This window comes from Brachyistius frenatus, unplaced genomic scaffold (genome assembly GCF_029030835.1).
Source record: "Brachyistius frenatus isolate BFR_SWC_R1_liver_20210118 unplaced genomic scaffold, ASM2903083v1 Contig_653, whole genome shotgun sequence".
Lineage (NCBI taxonomy): Eukaryota > Metazoa > Chordata > Actinopteri > Embiotocidae > Brachyistius > Brachyistius frenatus.
In genome coordinates, this window is record NW_027211252.1 from 10615 (window position 1) to 29479 (window position 18865).

An 18865-nucleotide genomic window follows, 5' to 3' on the forward strand; every position below is an offset into this window, starting at 1 on the left:
TCAATCTGATATATGATAATACAATTGATTTAGATGTTTAAGTATGATTTATATAATCCAAGAGATTCCCAATATCCTAATAAATAGAATATTTTTTAAAATCCCCAGTAAATCTAATGGAAATGTCTCTAAATAGAAGTGTACCGGTTTGTCTCGGATTAAAACAACTGTTTAAACTGTTTATTTCTACATCTACAAAACTATATAACTAATAAAAAGTGACGCTTTAATAATATAATTCTTTTTAATGGTAAAAAGTCAGTGATTGAACATTTTGCTCATTCACTTCTGACAAGCTGTAAATGTACCAAAACAAATGGAGCTCCACCGGAAGTGGCGTTGTTTGGATCCGGGGTTGCCATGTCTGTTGAAAAACACGTTTGGTGCGTTTACATCTTCAGGGCTTCTGTAAAATGGCTTCACCCAACAAAGTAGAACTTTTAAAGGTTTTCACTAAATACAATTATTATCTTTAATTTATGGCCATTATCGAGCACACAATAAAGAGCAAATAACAGCAACACAAAATTTAATAAAATATAAAACAAAATTAAACAAGGAAAACCTTTGAGGTCTAGAATGAACATACTACGGCCGTTTAATATATATATATGTATATTTAACTAGATATTTTATCATATTTATGTACTTTATATATTTTTTTAATACTGGTTGGAAATCAAAGTATCAACAGATGAGATGTGACGCTCGGTTGTCTTTCAATTTGATATTTAGGACCAAATAAAAACCCACACTAACAAATAAAATAAAACATAAAATCCTTCTAAGCAGCCTAAAGCTCAAAGTGAATAAATCAAAGAACATTTCCTTTCATGTAACAGATATAAAAAAAAATATGAGAAATGAGTAGAAATACTTTTTAAACATTTTAAATGTTTTATATGCAGTTTTATGGTTTAAAGTGTAATTTTAACAAATAAAACAATGCAAATGTGGACATTTAATAAAATACACAAGTTCATCTGAATTATTTCACTTCCACCGGACAAACGTGATTTAATGAACGTATCAACAATCCCATTAATTTAGTTTTCTCAATATAAATCCGTATTTTTCTTTTTTCTCTCGCGTCCTCAGAACGGGGCGTGATTACGTCTTCTGCGCAGATCTGGCAACCCGCCGTCGGATTACAAACATCCATGTTTTGAGGAAGTCGGAGTGAAACCAGGAGAGACAAGTTTGGGACGTGGAGGAGTCTGATGTCCGGAGTCTGATGTCCGGAGTCTGATGTCCGGAGTCTGATGTCCGATGTCTGATGTCTACCCGCCAGCTGGACACGTCGCGTGCGCAAACGATGTGTTTTGTCACGTGAAAGAAGCTCCGGTAGTTTCACAGCTGTTCGTTTGAACGAACGGAAGCTAACTGAAGCTAACTGTTAGCCAGCTCGCGACACTTTTAACTGCTTCGGTGTAAAATAAATAAAAACAACAACAACTTTAAAAATCGCCCGTAAAACGTCCTGAGAGGTGTTGTTGTTGTTGTTTTGCTGCTGATGTGTCAACAGGTCGGCTGAGAGGATGGCAGGTTTCTTTGAGTGTGTCCGGGGGCTGAAGGTGGACGTCCTGCGGGAAGCCGGCCGTCAGTACCCGCTGTCCTGCTTCCTGCTGCTGTTCATGGTGTCGGTCACCGTGCTGCTCAACAGGTCCGTCCACACGCGGAGCTTCCGTCCACACGCGGAGCTTCATCAAGGGGGAAGTGTCCGGGAATATCTGCTGGAGCGCTGGGCGGCGTCACGTGACTTCTGAGGCCTGCTCCTGTTGGTGGAACGGAGCAGCTCAAAACCCGCCTGAGAAACTTTATGTTTTAAGATTATTTCACTATTTACGTGATTCAGTGATTTTTGTCTGCACATTCAGACATGCACAGCAAAAAGATCACGTTAGTCGTTAATTCGGCATATTTTATTCTCCAAAATAAGTTTGTGGAAAACTTAGTTGAATGGGTTTTGGAGCACTCTTATAAGAAAATTGTTGTCTTTCTGACCATAACCTGTTACACAACTTCGGGTGTTTTTGCACTTAAGCCACTAGAGCGTCACTAAAAGCTTTGTTTGGTGATTATTATTTTCAATGGCAGATAGATTTTGTGATGATAACAGTCAAAACTGTCATCAAATAACTGCCCACCACCATAACACTGCTACCACAGCACGAGGCCTCCAAATGCGGTAAAACCAGGCATTATTATCACCGTATCTGTGTGAAGTTTTCCGTAGGTGAAGGCACAGATAATTATTTCTCTAAAAGTCACAAATGTGTGCAGTTCAAATTCCAGCTGTGTTTTAAGTTTGTGAAGTCTGAAGGCTGTTGAACCTCCTGCAGGTACATCCACATCCTCATGGTCTTCTGGTCGCTCCTGGCCGGCGTCGTCACCTTCTACTGCTCCCTCGGACCCGAGTCGCTTCTTCCAAACATCCTGTTCACCGTCAAGCCGAGGAACAGAGTGAGTCCGACCCTCCAAAACACACACACACACACACACACACACACACACACACACACACACACACACACACACACACACACACACACACACACACACACAGGACGTTTGGATGATGACGTGAGCTCATGGACTTTTTTCTGTCTCCATCAGCGGCAGGAGCAGGAGCTGTTTCCTCTCGGCCACAGCTGCGCCGTGTGCGGGAAGGTGAAGTGCAAACGCCACCGGTACGGTCACATGATCAGACGGTCACATGATCAGACGGTCACATGATCAGACGGTCACATGATCAAACACTCAACGTGACGTCACCATTTTATCCACTGATGACATTTAACAAGTGATTTTCAAATCCTGCAGGTTTGATGAAGCGAGTGTTTTGGATTGTGTTTCTACTGCATCTCACTGGGAATAACATTATATACACAATATGTATAGTGTTTATAACATAGACACTTTACTCACACATTAATGTCTGAATAATAATATTTATTTTTTCTTGATAAACACTTAAATTTTGCTGAAACTACTTTTTTTTTAATGCAGAATTTTTACCCCTAATGGAGTTTTTTTAGTGTATTTTTTGCCGTACATTGTAATTTTATTGAAACATTTCAAGCTATCAATCGATCAAGCTTTATCTAGATATTTTATAATATTTATGTACTTTATATATATTTTTGTAATACTGGTTGGAAATGAAAGTTTTAGAAGATGATGCGACGCTCGGTAGTCTTTCAATTTGATATTTAGGACCAAATAATTAATTGACAAAACAACACACACGTTAAGGAATAAAAATCTAATAAAATCAAAGTGAAGCTCAAAGTGAATGAATCCAATTTTAATTGATAAAATTCACAAATCAAATAAAATGTCCTTTTATGTAACAGATAAATAAAAAACACTGAGCAATGATTAGAAATGATTTTTAAAGCATAAAAAAAGGACATTTAATAAAGGACAGTTTGAGGGACCTTTTGCACATTTCGATGCATTTTAAACCGTCTGAACTTCACAAACACGGTTTGAAAGTCACGTTTTTTTTTCTGGTTCTGAAATGCAGTGAAAAAAAAAAAAAAAAAATCTCGAGACGGATTGAAGGAAAATCTGAAAACACAACCTTCGGATCACAAAACCTAAAATCTCAAAGTCACCGCGGCCGTCGGAGACTTCGGAGAAGAAGATAAAGAAACTGATTTATTATTTATGGTCTGCAGGCCGACGCTGCTGCTGGAAAACTACCAGCCGTGGTTGGACCTGAAGGTTCACTCCAAGGTGGACGCCTCCATCGCCGAGGTGTTCGAGCTGGTTCTGGAGAACTTCGTGTACCCGTGGTACCGGTGAGCTCCGAACTTCACCGCCCGTCGTCGCACAGAGACGTTTGTTTTTCGTGCTCGTCCAACTCCCTCCTTCTGATTTTCAGGGACATCACGGACGACGAGGCGTGCGTGGACGAAGTGAGGATGACCATCCGCTTCTTCGCGTCGGTGCTCGTCCGCCGCGCTCAGAAGGTGAAACGCTCCTCGACCAATGAAACGCCAGAGTTCAGAAACCTCCTGCTGCATCACTTGAAGGGCTTTAGATACCGTTACTGACCTGCAGGGGGCAGCGCTGGTCGTTACAACAACAGAAACTTCTACTGTTGCACCAACAACTCAAACTCTTCAGTCAATGAACAGAAATATAATCAGAGACTTTCATGAAGGATTCTTTTTTTTTTGTCTTTCTCGTTTTTAAAGCAAAAAAAAAAGTCAAAATTCTTCTAAAATCTGATTTACTTTTTTTTTTCGGACCTGACTCGTCGGCAGGTCGACGTCCCGACCGTGTTCGCCGACAAAGTGATGAAGGCCACGATGAAGCACATCGAAATCATGGCGACAGCTCGAGCTAAAGGTTCGTACGTACACCTGTAACTACGCTTTTTATTTCTGCAGCTCTTAAAACCCAAACTTTTAAACTTTAAAAGGAAACGTTGGAAATGTGAGAGGATTTATTCAGCGGTTTGTATTTGTAGCATTTGGATCGTTTTGTTTATGTTTATTCAATTTGTAGTTGTTTTGTTGAAGGTCACATGAACGTCGTCTGCACATGATTCATCTGGAATACACAGTTTATGTTGGGTTTGGTCGGTGGAGGGTTTTACAGTGGGGTGTGTGTGTGTGTGTGTGTGTGTGTGTGTGTGTGTGTGTGTGTGTGTGTGTGTGTGTGTGTGTGTGTGTGTGTGTGTGTGTGTGTGTGTGTGTGTGTGTGTGTGTGTGTGTGTGTGTGTGTGTGTGTGTGTGTGTGTGTGTGTGTGTGTGTGTGTGTGTGTGTGTGTGTGTGTGTGTGTGTGTGTGTGTGTGTGTGTGTGTGTGTGTGTGTGTGTGTGTGTGTGTGTGTGTGTGTGTGTGTGTGTGTGTGTGTGTGTGTGTGTGTGTGTGTGTGTGTGTGTGTGTGTGTGTGTGTGTGTGTGTGTGTGTGTGTGTGTGTGTGTGTGTGTGTGTGTGTGTGTGTGTGTGTGTGTGTGTGTGTGTGTGTGTGTGTGTGTGTGTGTGTGTGTGTGTGTGTGTGTGTGTGTGTGTGTGTGTGTGTGTGTGTGTGGTGTGTGTGTGTGTGTGTGTGTGTGTGTGTGTGTGTGTGTGTGTGTGTGTGTGTGTGTGTGTGTGTGTGTGTGTGTGTAGTGAAGAACATGGAGTGTTTCCAGCAGGCAGCTCTGGATGAATACGGCTCCGACCTCCACGTCGCTCTCCACAGCCGGAAGGACGAGCTGCTGTATCTGAGGAATCTCACCGAGATGCTGTTCCCCTTCGTGATGCCTCCCAAAGCTACAGACTGCAGGTACGTACCTTTCCTCCCCGTCCCCGTCCCCGTCTCTCCCTGGACATTTCTAACCAGTGCCCCCCCCCCAGGTCTCTGGCTCTGCTGCTGCGGGAGGTGATGTCCGGCTCCGTCGTCCTGCCCACCTTGGACTTCATGGCCGACCCTGTAAGCACACTAAAAACCGTCCCGTGGTTTCCTCCTCTGCGGTGAACCGACGCGCTCGTTAACCCTGCTGCTTGTCTTTCAGGACACCGTCAACCTCATGGTGCTCATATTTGTTGACGACACTCCAGTAAGTCTTATAATTAAGATAATATTCTATATAGCCCAAAAACCCCGATGTTTCTTCAGTTATTTTAAATGATGTGAAACCAAAAACGAGCCGTCGCTCTACAGTTCACTTGATTTCTTGTCTCCAGCCTGAACCGGCCGCCGAGCCTCCGTCTGCTCCGGTTCCCTTCCTGCAGAAATACGCAGACGTCGGCAACAAGAAGCCGTCGGTGAGATTTTGTTGTCTTCAGATTCCTGTGATTTATTTATTAGAAAGAGTTCACACCTGAAGTGATAAGCTTTTAAGGATCAGAGGTCAAAGGTCACCTCACGCTGCCCTAAGCTCGTGACCTTTTACAATCTATAGCTTCTTTGCACGTGAACTCCAACTAACTAGCCGTCTCCGCGTGGTGGTGCAGGTGCTGAAGTTGGAGCTGAAGAAGATCCGGGAGCAGCAGGACCTCCTCTTTCGCTTCATGAACTTCCTGAAGCAGGAAGGAGCCGTGCACGTGCTGCAGTTCTGCCTCGCCGTGGGTAAGAACGACGCGCCTCGCCTCTCAGCTCTCGACGGCTCGAAGGACCTTCGACCTTCACCGTGAAACGTGTTCACTGTGTTCCGCTCCAGAGGAGTTCAACGATAAGATCCTGAGTCCGGAGCTGAGCGACTCGGAGCTGCAGCGTCTGCACGGCGAGGTGCTGCACATCTACGAGACGTACTGCCTGGACGAGAGCGTGGACAAGATCAGCTTCGACCCGTTCATCGTGGAGGAGATCAGGAACAGTAAGGCGTCCCGCGGCTCTCTCCGTGTTCTCGTCCCGACCGACTGTAACGAGCTGCCGTCTCTCTCTCTCAGTCGCTCGCGGGCCGTACGGCGGCGTGGTGAAGCTGCAGACGATGCGCTGCCTGTTCGAGGCCTACGAACACGTCCTGTCTCTGCTGGAGAGAGTCTTCACTCCCATGTTCTGCCACAGCGACGAGGTGAGACGCAGGAAACAACGTTTCCAAAACAAATCTGATTTCGGACTTGTTTATCTGTAATTTATCCACGTGTTGTATTTCATTTCTGTTTTGAAGTGAAGAAGTTTCTGTTTTTGTCCTTTAAGCTTCTCCACTTCAGTGGGAATATTTGTACATTTAAAGGATAATTCCGGTTCATTTCAACCTCGCAGAGTTTAAAGTTTGCACGACTTAAAGAGAAACTGTCTCCCAATAAAAAAGGATCTAAAACCTTCTTGAACCACATGTTCATATCACAACATGTTTCAGAAATTATTTTTGCATCAAAACACAATTAGTTTCTCCTGTTTGTGTTCTTCAGTACTTCCGACACCTGCTGAGGGGAGCGGAGTCGCCAACGAGGAGCTCCAGGATCAACAGGTTGGTTTTATAGTTCTGCTCTTCCCGACATCCGTTTCTGTTTATTTGTCAGGTGTCGATGCACAAACAGAAATACTCCGAACGACGTTAAGATTGAGGTGCGATCTCAGTTTTTTTTCGTCTGCTCTCACCAGGAACACGATGAAACGGGGCGAGTCGTTCGGCATCAGCAGGATCGGCAGCAAAATCAAAGGTGTGTTCAAGAGCACGACGATGGAGGGCGCCCTGCTGCCGCCGAGCGCCATGAACGAGCTGGACGACGACCTGGTGAGCGTTTCGCTCGTTTCACTCCGTTACGAACCGTCCGTCTGACGTCTGTTTAAACGCACGATGATAAATCTCCCGCTGAGTTTTGAGCGTCGTGATGTTTTCCCGTGTCCTCCGGCAGGTGGAGGAGGCGACCGTCGTGATGGAGGACGACTCGCCCGCCGAGCCGGCCAGCGCGCCGGGCTCTCGGAGGAACCTGTCGGCCTGGAGCATCACCATCCCGTACATCGACCTCTACGACGACGAGGCCAAGAGGGAGAAGATCCCCGTCTTCTGCATCGACGTGGAGCGCAACGACAGGAAGCAGGGTGAGCCCACCAAACAACAGCTGGACACAGAAAGATAATAAAGAAAGTAAGGTGGCAGATAAAGATAAAAAAATAACCCAATTATAAATAATACATTTTATAGGGCGCTGTGTTGTTGCGTGCACGTAAAAAAAGAAAAACAAACAGGAAGTGATGTCATCCTGTTCAAACAAATGTTTGTTTCTCCGCAAATCTTTTTTTTTATATCACGAATCAATCAGAGACATTTCTGTTTTCTTTTTGTTTTCAATCGTCAAAATAATAAACGTTCTATTTATTTTTCAGTTTGTTTGCAGTAGAATCTGATGTTTGAGCCAAATAACGCGTCTTAATCAGCTCCAATGAACAGCGTCCATTTCCTCGGGCCTGTCGGGCTGTTTTATTCATTTATTTTAATTTAGTTGGAGATAAATGTCAGTAAACTTTTCAATTGGACTCCGTCAGACACGATGTGACTTGTTCTTCTCGTCAGCAGTCGATCATGAAACGGAGAAGTGGTCGGTGTACCGGAGATATCTGGAGTTCTACGTTCTGGAGTCCAAACTCACCGAGTTCCACGGTAAAGTCGGGTCTTCATCAAACTTTAACGACAGAACAATCTTTGTATTTTTAATGAAAATACCTCCGTTTCTCTGGTGTTGTATTCTCCAAAATAATCCCTTTTTTTTTTTCTCCATCCTTGTTTTCAGGCACATTTGCAGACGCACAGCTTCCATCCAAAAGAATCATCGGACCAAAGAATTACGAGTTCCTCGCGTCCAAAAGGGAAGAATTCGAGGAGTATTTACAGGTATTCAACCTGATCTCGTTATCTGAAGCAGCATTTTGTTTTTCTTGCTGTTGTGTTTGAGAAATGTTTTGGATTAAGTTAACCCTCGTGTTGTCCTCGGATCAAAATGACCCGCAGCTGTGTTCAACCAAGTTCTATTTTATTTTCATATTTTTTGGGATCATTGGTGACGAGGAGGCTGTTTCTTTAAAGAATGATGACCAATGATCCCACAAAATATAAAAAATATAGAAATAAAATAGAACTTGGTTGAACACAGCTGCGGGTCATTTTGACCCGAGGACAACGTGAGGGTTAAAAGCCTAAACGGTCATTCTGCTTTAGGTAGATTTATTTTTAAGATATGAAGATTTTACACTGAAATTACATAAGCAATGATTTAGTTGTAGTCCAGATTTTATACGGGGTCATTACATGCCCTATCATCCTTTTTCTCCACAATACTTTTTAAAATGTACATTTAACACCTTTAAAAGCAGCCTTGTACATTTCTATAATATTCTGTAAACCTCAATATACTGTCAGTTCAGTTTTATACGACACTGCAGTGAGTCAGATCCACCGCTGGCTCCTCCCCCAGCTCGTCCAAATAAGGTCACTTCCTGCTCCAAAGATGCTGACGGAGAGAATCTGAACCGGAGGCTTCATAACGCTCACAAACCGACGTGGTGACGTCCCCGTCTCAGCTTGAACTCGTCTCCGTCTTGTTTTCGTGTGCAGAGACTCCTGCAGCATCCGGAGCTCAGCAACAGTCAGCTGCTGGCCGACTTCCTGTCTCCTTACAGCGTGGAGTCTCAGTTCCTGGACAGGATGCTGCCGGACGTCAACCTTGGTACGTACCTGAGACCCCATCAGGTGGTACACATGAAGGACTAACGATTCCCGTCGTATCAGACACAAATATTTTTGTACAAACATAAAATATATTCTTTTCTATTGGCGTTACTACATCGCAGATTTAAATCTGATTTACTGTTGAAGTTCATCCCAACAAACTCAGATAGCTGTGAGGAATTAGACATTAAAAATATAAATTAATTCCCACTTTAATCTGTTTCTCAGGGAAGATTTTCAAGTCTGTTCCAGGAAAGTTGATGAAAGAGGTGAGTCCCTCCAAACCTGAAACCACAGACCGGATGTAAAAGTGTTCGTAGCTTCCGGGTCTGAAAAATGACGCCGATGCAGAAGAAAGATTCTGAAATAAAACCTGCTGCAGAAACTGGGAAAATATTTTTGCATTAGTTTTACAGTTTGAATCTTAGTTCTGGTTGCTAGAATTTAATGCTAGTTTCTAGAACGTTTTTATTGGCATATATTATATGTTTTTGAAACAGAATCTGTGTATAATATCGTGTGTGAGGGAAAAACTTCCCCTTTAAGAAACATCAGGCTGAAACTGGCTGCCGTGTGCTTCCAGAAAGGACAGAACCTGGAGCCGTTCATCCAGTCCTTCTTCAACTCCTGCGAGTCGCCCAAACCCAAACCCAGCCGGCCCGAGCTGACCATCCTCAGCCCCACGGCAGGGAACAACAAGAAGGTGAAACAACCGGACATCCTTCCTCTGCTGAAACCAGAGCCGGATGTCTCACATCACCACGATCACTGACGGGCCCCCGAAAACTGCCCCGATTCGCCGGCTCCACCTCAGACAGCTTCATTTTATCAAAAGAGATTCGAAGGCTGCTTTCCTGACAATTTAAAAATGGTTTCAATCTTATCAGACTGGAAAGATATTTCCCCTCCCTTCAGGACGGGAATGTTCAGTATGTTCACTGATAAAGTGTGAGGCAGAAAACTCAAACTGTTTGCATCCTGAGGTTTGTTAAGATTTCGTATTTATGTGAGCAGTGTGTTGAAGAAACCATGTGTTGCATTTTTTTTTAAATATTTCGCAACATTTTCTGAACATGTTTTCATGTTGTCATTCAAGTTATTGAAATTGCAATAATTCACGCAATGTTTGTGGGAGTTTGCAATTTTGTCAAAATTCCTGTGAATATTTTTCCAGGACATTTTTGAGGGGAGGTCAGAGGTCATCCTAGCCTTCCTCTGATTAGAGACTTTATCACCTGCAGCTCTTCAACGACCTGTTCAGAAACAACGCCAACCTGTCGGAGGGTTCGGACAGGAAGCACAACCGCAACTGTTTCCTGGAGATGGTGGGCGTCGACGGCATGTACGACTACATGATGTACGTCGGTGAGTGAAACCGACCGTTATGGTTTTTATTCACGTTTGTGAGTTACTCGTCATCTCCGCCGCGGTTTCCCACTTCCTCAGCCTCGTCTCGGTGTGTGTGTTGGTCCCTCTCCAACAGGCCGGGTGGTGTTTCGCATGCCGGACTGGTTGCATCACGTCATGGCCGCCGGCAGGATCCTGTTCAAGAGCACGTTCGAGGCGTACATGGACCAGTACATGCAGTCCAAGCTGGAGCAGATCCTGCAGGAGCACCGCGTGGTGTCGCTTGTCACGCAGCTCCGAGGTACGAAACAACCGGAAGCTCCGCTTCTTCAAAACGAGCACAGAGTTTTCAAATAAAAAACATGTTTTCTCGTGGTTTCTTCCCGCAGACGCCGTTTTCTGCGAGAGCAGCGAGGAGCGAGCGGCGGAGGACAAACAGATCCGAGCCAAGCGGACGTTCGAGGAGATGATGAAGTATCTGCCAGGTCGCTAAACTTTCACCGGCTTTTTATCGCCTCAAAACAAATAAAGCAGTTATCGATCGGTTCTTCGGACGATTCGCAGATTAGTCGATATTAAAACCGAGTGTGTTTTCAGACTTTGTGGGGAAGTGCATCGGCGAGGAGGCGAAGTTCGAAGGCATCCAGCTGCTGTTTGATGGTTTGCAGCAGCCGCTCCTCAACAAGCAGGTAAACAGTTTAAATTCAGAATAAACATCTGATTACAAACTGCACTCTGTTAAAGGCACATTTTAACTTTGGAAAATAATGAGTCATGTAATTTGTTTAAGGACACGTAAAAAGTCAGAAAAGATCTAAAGAAGTTTTTAATGAATAATTCTGTAGTTTTACACGAACTTGCAGCGTAATTAATAAGAAGACGTCTCGGCGTCGGGATCTGTTTCCTCCTCAGATGACGTACGTCCTGCTCGACATCGCCGTGCTGGAACTTTTTCCTGAACTCAGCAAGGTAAAAAAGAAAAACGACAGCCGAGACCGGACACACGATACAGGAAGTGTTTTACGTTTGAAGATGTAGAGCGTCTTAAACAACAAGCGACATGGAAAGAAGTCAGAGCCTGGAGAGATTTATCCTCTCAGAGGCTTTTAATTTGACGAAAACTATGTTTGTGTTTGATGCTGGAAAAAACCCACCAAAAAAACAGTTTTTTGAAGAAAAGTTCTGATTATCAGTAAAATGGAATCAGATGCAGAAAATATATGAGACCTTTTACTATGTAGATATATGAAATTTTACGACAGGCAAAGTTTCTCTGGAAGAATTTATCTGATTTAAGAAAAGGAAGCGAGAACAGATGTCTGGCAGATGTTGTACAGACATCTCGTAGTTGCCTGGCAGATGTTTAACAAACGTTTCTCAGTTGTCTCAGAAGATTCATTGACATCTCGCTGATGTCCAATATGTGTTTTCACAGACGTCCCAGATGTTTGCTGGATGTCTCTCAGATGTTTAACGTCGTTGTTTCCTCTGCAGGGAGCGAAGGAAACGTTCATCGTGTGAAGGAGACGACCAGACTTGAACGTCCGTTACCCGGACGACGGAGGAGCGATAATCTCAAACTATTCCTGAAAAGCTGTTGTAGCAGCGCTGCATTCCCGTGTTCATTAACGCACTAATTAAAAAGATATTTATTGATATCACTGCAGTTCTACTTTCTTTCTTTTTTTTCCCCGACAGCAGCTTTTACACGACAAAAAAAAAAACAACTGTCCTGAAAGAGACGCCAAACGACACTCTGTCCTCTGAGGGACGGTTTTCCAGCGAGTCCATAATGTGCTTGTTTTCATGCGTTCGGGCGGCTCGTCTCGCTCGCTGCCAGCTGGCTCGACTCAGACGGAGTTCCTGAGCGATCGGCGGGCAGCGAGCGTTGTTGGGGAGATCGTCACAGAGGAGGTCTTGTTCACACGTCCGACCCGCCGAGTCTCACCGAGGAGCTCCGGGTGGAAAACGGACGCCGACCACGAAGGCCGCTCGGCTGTTCAGTCGACTCATTCCCTGTAAAACCTTCAGTTTTCTTTAAAAAAAAACAAATTTGAAGAATGATTAGACTTTAAAAAAAATCGTGTCGGCGCCGACAGTCACGTGAAAAGAATCGATGACACTTTAGTTACGTGGGAATGATTTAGTTTGGGAATCAAAACCTTTTAGAGAAACATCAGTTTCGGGGTTAAAATGAGGAACTTTAAGGTTCCTTAGCTTCAACTCTTCGACGTGTTTTGCTCTTTTTTCCAAACTTTTCCTCGTGGTTTTTAAAGAGCGACAGTTTGTCTTGTCTACGAAAGTAAACGAATAGTAACATTTTTATAGAGTGAATCCTGTTAGTTCTTGAAGTTCACGTCACGTTTATAAAATAGTTTTAAGTATTTAAACAAAATGTTTGCGGATGACGTTACAGACTCCAGAACAGTAAAAGCAGTAAAAGCAGCGGAGCGGTTCGTCCCTGAAGTCCGGAAGCTGAGTTGTAAATCTTGATGCGTCCTTCAACAGAAGGATAAACTTTCTTTCTTTTTGCGATGTAATCCGACACGACTGAAATGTCCAAATCACCTGGAAGAAAAAGAAAGTTGTTAAAACGAAACATCATCATCATCATCATCATCATCACATTTCAAACCACAACAAAAAAAACAACCTCCCGAAGTCTCACCGCTGTTGTGTTTCAGCGTCTCGTTCTGGATCATAGAGAAACCGTCTCCGCCGTTCACCAAGTAGGACGGCAGCAGCACTTTGTAGACCGTCTGGTCCTCGACCGGTTCGTAGTGAGGGATGCGACACGTCGTGCAGAGGATGGCGAGGCTTCTCACGCGATGCCCCGGAGGTTTGGAGACGTCAAACTCAACCTGAAGTCCTGCCGGAGGACATGAAAGCGTCCTCAATATTGAAACATATCCAGCAGCACTTCCTGTTGAAAACTCAGATTTGTTCTCCGATTCTGCCAATTTGATTTGTTCTTGTGTTTGGACAACATTTAGCATTCGAAAGAACTTAGGCTTTTTTTTTTTATTTATTTTTTTTACTTTCATTGAAAACAATCCAATAATTTCACCCCTCAAATGTCAACAAGGTGGCGCAAGAGGAAAAGTCAGAGAACCACCAAAGTCGGTAGGATTCATCCTCTGAGCACCACGAATGGCTGCACCAAATTTAACGTCAATGCGTCCAACAGTTCGAGAGCGACTTCAGTCAGAAGCGAAGTGTTGGACCGACCACAGACGGTATAGAAGCTGTACTCGGGGAGATTACCGGACACTTGCAGGAACTCCCCGGTGCTCTGACCGTATCGTCTCACTGAGTGTTCGAAAGCCTTCCTCAGCGTGGAGCCTTTCAGCTGCACCAAGTCCAAGGTTCCTCCGAAGGGCAGGACGGCGATCAGGTCCTCCATCGTGATCGAACCTGCAGACGACAACATCAACATTCTTTTTTTTTATGAACTTTTTTCTGACACAAAACTGCTTTGAAGAAAACAACCGAAAGATCGAGAACCTCCGGGATCCTCGGAGGTTTGTTTTTCTTTTCGGGACTGGCGTCTCTGTGAGGAAAAGTGAGTCATGTGCAACGTGCAGCCAAAAACACATTCATCTCCTTCCTGGAAAGTTCTGCCTCTTGATATGAAATACTGCAAATTTAAAAAGCTATCCGACTTCACCGTTTCTGGTTTGTTCGTCGATCGACGTCCGGACGCCGCCGCCGTTGAAGATGCAGGCGCTGACGTGGTTCCACTGGACGCCATCAGAGAACCGGATGTTGTTGTCGACCTGAAGGACGGAAACAGGGAAGCTGATTCCTTCAGTCCAACACGGGTCTCAGTATTTATTGGATCCATGTAGCACCATTCAGTGTGCCATATTTTGTCTCTGAAACCTCCCTGAGGACCTGCAGCCGGCTGAAGAGCGTCCACCCAAAAGTTGCAGTAATTACAATCGAACTTCCAGTGAAGAAAACTTGTTCTACTTTTTTTTTTAAACAACCAGGATGTTAATAGCTACCTGTTTACCTGTTTTTATTGCTACGAGAGGCTCAGACATTTTGTGGTAAATACTACGTACAAACCTCAGATACCTTCCTGAGAATCAAAGCTTTTTTAAGACTTCTCAGGACCTGCAGACATCCTGGAAATGAAAGTGAATTTAGTCTGAATAGTTTTTTTATCTGAATACGAGAGTCTTTAAAAGACGAGCATAAATGATGTCAGTTTCAGATCAGTGAGCGATCGGTGTCGATTGATCGATCGCGCCGATAATATTCTGTAACGCCGAGAAAAGCGAGAAGAATATAAATCGTAAGCAGTCGAGAAAAACGCAGAAAACCAGAGAATAAAAAAGTCAACGCTCAAGCAGAAGAGAGTCCAACACCAAGCTACAAACCTTTGAGAGCCTCTTCAAGCCCACGGGAGGAACATGTGATGCTCATTGAGTCTCACCGTGGCGTCGCAGATGAGGTTCCCCAGGTTACATTCCCGAAACCGGCATTCCTCGGCCGTCCCGTTCAGGAAGACCAGCGTCCTTCCCACCACCTGAGACGAGTAGTTGGCCAGACTCTTCTTCCAGTCCTCCACATCAGCAAGAACCTCCGGATCTGGAGGAGAGAAAATCCACCACTTCATCCCTCAAATGGAGACGAATCCAGGAGCAGGTTGTACGTCGTTCAAAATGTGGTAATGATGCAAAATAGATAGAAACTGAGCAGATTATCTGTCCAATAGAAAGAAAGTAAAAAACAAAGAATGACTAAAACTACAGAAGAAGAGCTGGAGGTTCTGCCGTCGTTACCTTGTGAGACGCTGCCGTCCAGCAGAATCGGGTTCCCCGTCGACTTCACTACATTCCCAGCAGCGTCGAAGGTCACCTTCAGATGACCCAGATATTTTCCGAAGGCGTAGGCCTGCACGACGGGAACCTGCCGCCCGTCCTCCGATTTCACCATGAAGGGATACGGACCGGCCGGGACCTCGGAAGACGGAGGAAGTCCTGGAAAATTTAAAAAAAGACAGAAACAGGATGGATGCTGGTTTTTCCTCACTCAGTTGGGTTTAACTGAACTTGAATGCATCGCTGTCAGCTCTTCCTCTCAGTCCGAACAGTGACTGAGCGCTGGAGCAGATTTAAACACTGCAGAAAAACATCTTTGTGGTCTGAGGTCCAAACCAGCGGCTCCAGCCCTCCGCCTGATGTTTATATTCAACTCTGACGGGTTATTTATGGAAAGCAGACTCATGTCGACGCCGTGTTTATTCTCCAATGAGCCACAACTCAGTTTCCTCTCGTCCAGCTCGGAGAGACGTTCGATGCTGCAGGAGAATTCAATTAGAAATGATTCTGCTCATTTAAAAACACCGTCGGAAAGCTGTCTGCAGCGCACCGACACGCTAGAAAATGCAGTTTCCTTTTATCTATTTATTATCATTTTCAATTTATTTTGTTTTGAATTAACATTGTTAGTTTCTACATTACTTTTTTTAGATTTCATTATTTTTTAGATTTATTTTTATTTTGTTTTTATAAAGCCTCCTTTTATTTAGATTATCTTTTTTAAATGTATTTAGTTTTTTTTATCTTCTTATAATCTTTGTACTTTTTACTTAGTTTTTAATTTTTATTTTATTTAGTTTTGATCAACTTTCTTATATCGTCTATATTCTTATATATCTTGTATCCCCCCCTCCCCCCCTACCTGTGAAGAGGAACGTGTTGGTGTGTCCACCGATGACCACGTCGACTCCTCGGACCTTCTCTGCGATCTCCCGATCCACCGTGAAGCCGGAGTGTCCCAGAGCGACGATCTTATCGATGCCCAGCGTCTGCAGTTTGTCCACCTGCAGCTGGAGGGCGCTCACCTCGTCCTCGAACTGCAGGTGAGGTCCTGAGCACAAACGTGGACGCGTGAGACGGACGCAAGACACCGGAAAACTTAACTTCAAACCTTGAAGGCTGAGGGACACGTTTGAACTTCAACACAGAAACCGTCTACGTCCACCTACCGGGTCTGGACAGAGCCGGAGTTTCCCGGGACGTGTATCCGACCACGCCCACTTTCTGATCACCAAAGGTAAATATCTTGTACGGTAAATACATGCTGCCGAACGTCGCGGCCAGAGTTTTGTCCGGTCTGATGTTGGCGCTGAGAACGGGACACCGGATCTCCTCCAAGAACGGCTTCATGAGGCCGTCCACTCCGTTGTCGAACTCGTGGTTTCCAAAAACCTGAAAAACAAACACCAAAATAAGTCAAATAATAAAAAAAAATAAACAACGGGATCGACCAATCAGAGAGCTGTTGTTGCTAAAAAATCAGATTCGGTCGCTGACAACATTGCGACTGCCTGATTTTCTCCGATATCGCCTCGACACATTCGTCTCTACGCCGATGATACACAACGGTCCGTCACCTAAAACCTTCCATACAGAAACGGTTCCACCTGGACGGTGATTATTTGTCGCCTTTAATTATTTGACAATAACGTAACCGTGGTAACAGAATCACGCTCGCATTCAACCGTTTGCTCTTGCGGTCTCATTGTTTTAGTGTTTCCTGTTTTAGTATTTAAGTCCTCTGAAGCGTCTCAGACTTATTGTGTTGTATATATTTAATGTGCATTTCTTTACGCTACAAATGTTTTTAATTGAATTGTCTTTGGAAAATTTGTTTTTCTCATTTCACTTTTTACTCTCCGTCGGGGTTCGAAGTGACGCTCTGAACTCATCTCTCTAATTGTGGCCCTGAGAGATTAAAAGGCAGCGAGCGGACAGCTGATCCATAACAACATTGGCTGCAATTAAGCAGATTAAAAACATCTGAGGACTCCAGAACGGAAAACATGAATCACCCTCGAACCTGAGTGAGGACGGTCCTCCGAGGTTTTAGAGCAACACCTGAAGGTCTCACTTAAAATCACAGCGGCAGCTGATCTTCATCAGAAGTCTTCATCACTGTCATACTTCAGTAAAGTAGAATAACAAAAAATAGAGTAACACAATATGAAAATCCTAAAATTAACAAATTGATTTCTATTTCTAAGAGTTTAAAGCTGCCTGCAGTGTTGGCGATAGTGATGACGGTCAACTGTTATATCTAATATATAATAATCTAACTGATGAACAGATTAAAATTGAATAGTTCTTTGTTGTAAAGGTTCTTGGAACTGTAAATAAGAGATCAAATATTGCTTTATGTCTTTAGTTTATTCACCATCCAACAGGTTTATCTGATATTTAACCATAAATCACTTTTAAATGAGTCACCAGTTTTTGTAGCCCTTAAGAGTAATTTATACAAACAAATGTGATCATTCCTGATCATGTATAAAACGGTTCAAATGATTCCATCCATCTATGTTTGTATCATTGTTCCCACCATGGCATCATAACGCAGGAGGTTCATGAAGTGCGCCGCCTCGGCTCCCTTGTACAGGTTGAACCAGACGGTCCCCTGGAACTGGTCTCCGGCGTCCAGCAGCAGCACGTTGCTCTCGGAGCCGCGGATCCTCTTGACGGCCGTCGCTCTCCGCGCCACGCCGGCGAAACACGTGCCGCCGCACTTCCCGGAGTGCACGCTGGTCTCCTCCACCCGGGCGTGCACGTCGTTGGTGTGGAGGAGAACCAGGTCCCAGGTCGCCGAGCTGGATCCCGGCGCGAGGAGGAGGAGGAGGAGGAGGGGGGAGGAAGGAAGCAGAGACGGAGCCGCGGCAGAGCGCTCCGCTCGCGGCGCGCCGCTTCCATCTCCGCGGTCCGCTGCGCGCAAAAACACCGGAGGAGCAAACCGAGGACGGAGGCTGCTTCTTCCTACATGACCCGCGGGGACCTCCTTTCCTCTGCTCCTCTCCGCTCTGGAGATGTCGACTTATGAATTAAGAGAGAAGCTGCACGCGGAGAAGACCGAGAGAGAGAGAGGAGCGCGACACGAGGAGGAAGAGGAGGAGGAGGAGGAGGAGGATTGTGGTCGTTATGAGACGCCTCTTCCTCTCTGATGTCTCCTTCCATCTCTGACTTTCTCGCTTTCACCGGCTGCAAGAAGCTTGTGGAGAGTTTTCACCTTCCAGCAGTGATGAAACCAAAGTGCTTCATAACGGACACAAGAACAAACACAAGTCAATGAAACCTCTCAGCACAAAGGAGATCTGAAAGGAGGAGGAAGTTCTGTTTGGGGCTTTAAGCTCTAAATGCCCCTTTAACCATAAAAAAGGATCACGTGGGCAGCAGGGTGGAGACGTCTGTGGTTTGAATCCATCAAAAAAAGAAAAACTCAACTCCATCTGGAAAAACAGAGAACGTAAAGAAACGGAGGAAGAAATCTGCTGGAAGGAACCGGAGACGCTGACGTCATGTTGACGTCATGTTGAGTTTTAACGGGGTCGTTTAAAGAAATGCACCAAAGAAAATGCAAATTGGA

At 44.6% G+C, this 18865-nt stretch overlaps 2 protein-coding genes across 5 annotated transcripts; one reads left to right on the plus strand and one right to left on the minus strand.

The window, feature by feature from the left end:
* Positions 1-1133: 1133 nt before the first annotated feature.
* On the plus strand, positions 1134-12117 carry LOC138614995 (sorting nexin-14-like). Of its 4 annotated transcripts, none has more exons than XM_069688628.1 (27): positions 1137-1663; positions 2343-2463; positions 2617-2690; positions 3684-3806; positions 3890-3977; positions 4275-4359; positions 5127-5283; positions 5355-5430; positions 5513-5557; positions 5685-5765; positions 5955-6069; positions 6161-6316; positions 6390-6514; positions 6855-6913; positions 7048-7180; positions 7302-7488; positions 7961-8047; positions 8178-8278; positions 8999-9110; positions 9341-9381; positions 9696-9815; positions 10354-10477; positions 10596-10760; positions 10849-10944; positions 11057-11148; positions 11372-11428; positions 11954-12117. In XM_069688628.1, exons 1-27 carry the CDS (start codon positions 1539-1541, stop codon positions 11978-11980), a joined length of 2772 nt encoding a protein of 923 aa, XP_069544729.1. In that variant the 5' UTR covers positions 1137-1538; the 3' UTR covers positions 11981-12117. The 4 variants fall into 4 exon arrangements, with proteins under 4 accessions (XP_069544731.1, XP_069544729.1, XP_069544730.1 ...); XM_069688629.1 differs by having other exon boundaries at positions 1138-1663; positions 7964-8047; XM_069688630.1 differs by lacking the exon at positions 11954-12117 and having other exon boundaries at positions 1134-1663; positions 10354-10469; positions 11372-11429.
* On the minus strand, positions 11268-18540 carry LOC138614997 (snake venom 5'-nucleotidase-like). The gene is given in 10 exon segments (XM_069688632.1): positions 11268-13027; positions 13128-13328; positions 13724-13873; positions 14127-14235; positions 14901-15055; positions 15250-15447; positions 16151-16339; positions 16458-16680; positions 17831-18129; positions 18132-18540. Coding segments are annotated over 10 exon segments (1746 nt in total). The 5' UTR covers positions 18196-18540; the 3' UTR covers positions 11268-12869.
* Between the last annotated feature and the right edge of the window lie 325 nt (positions 18541-18865).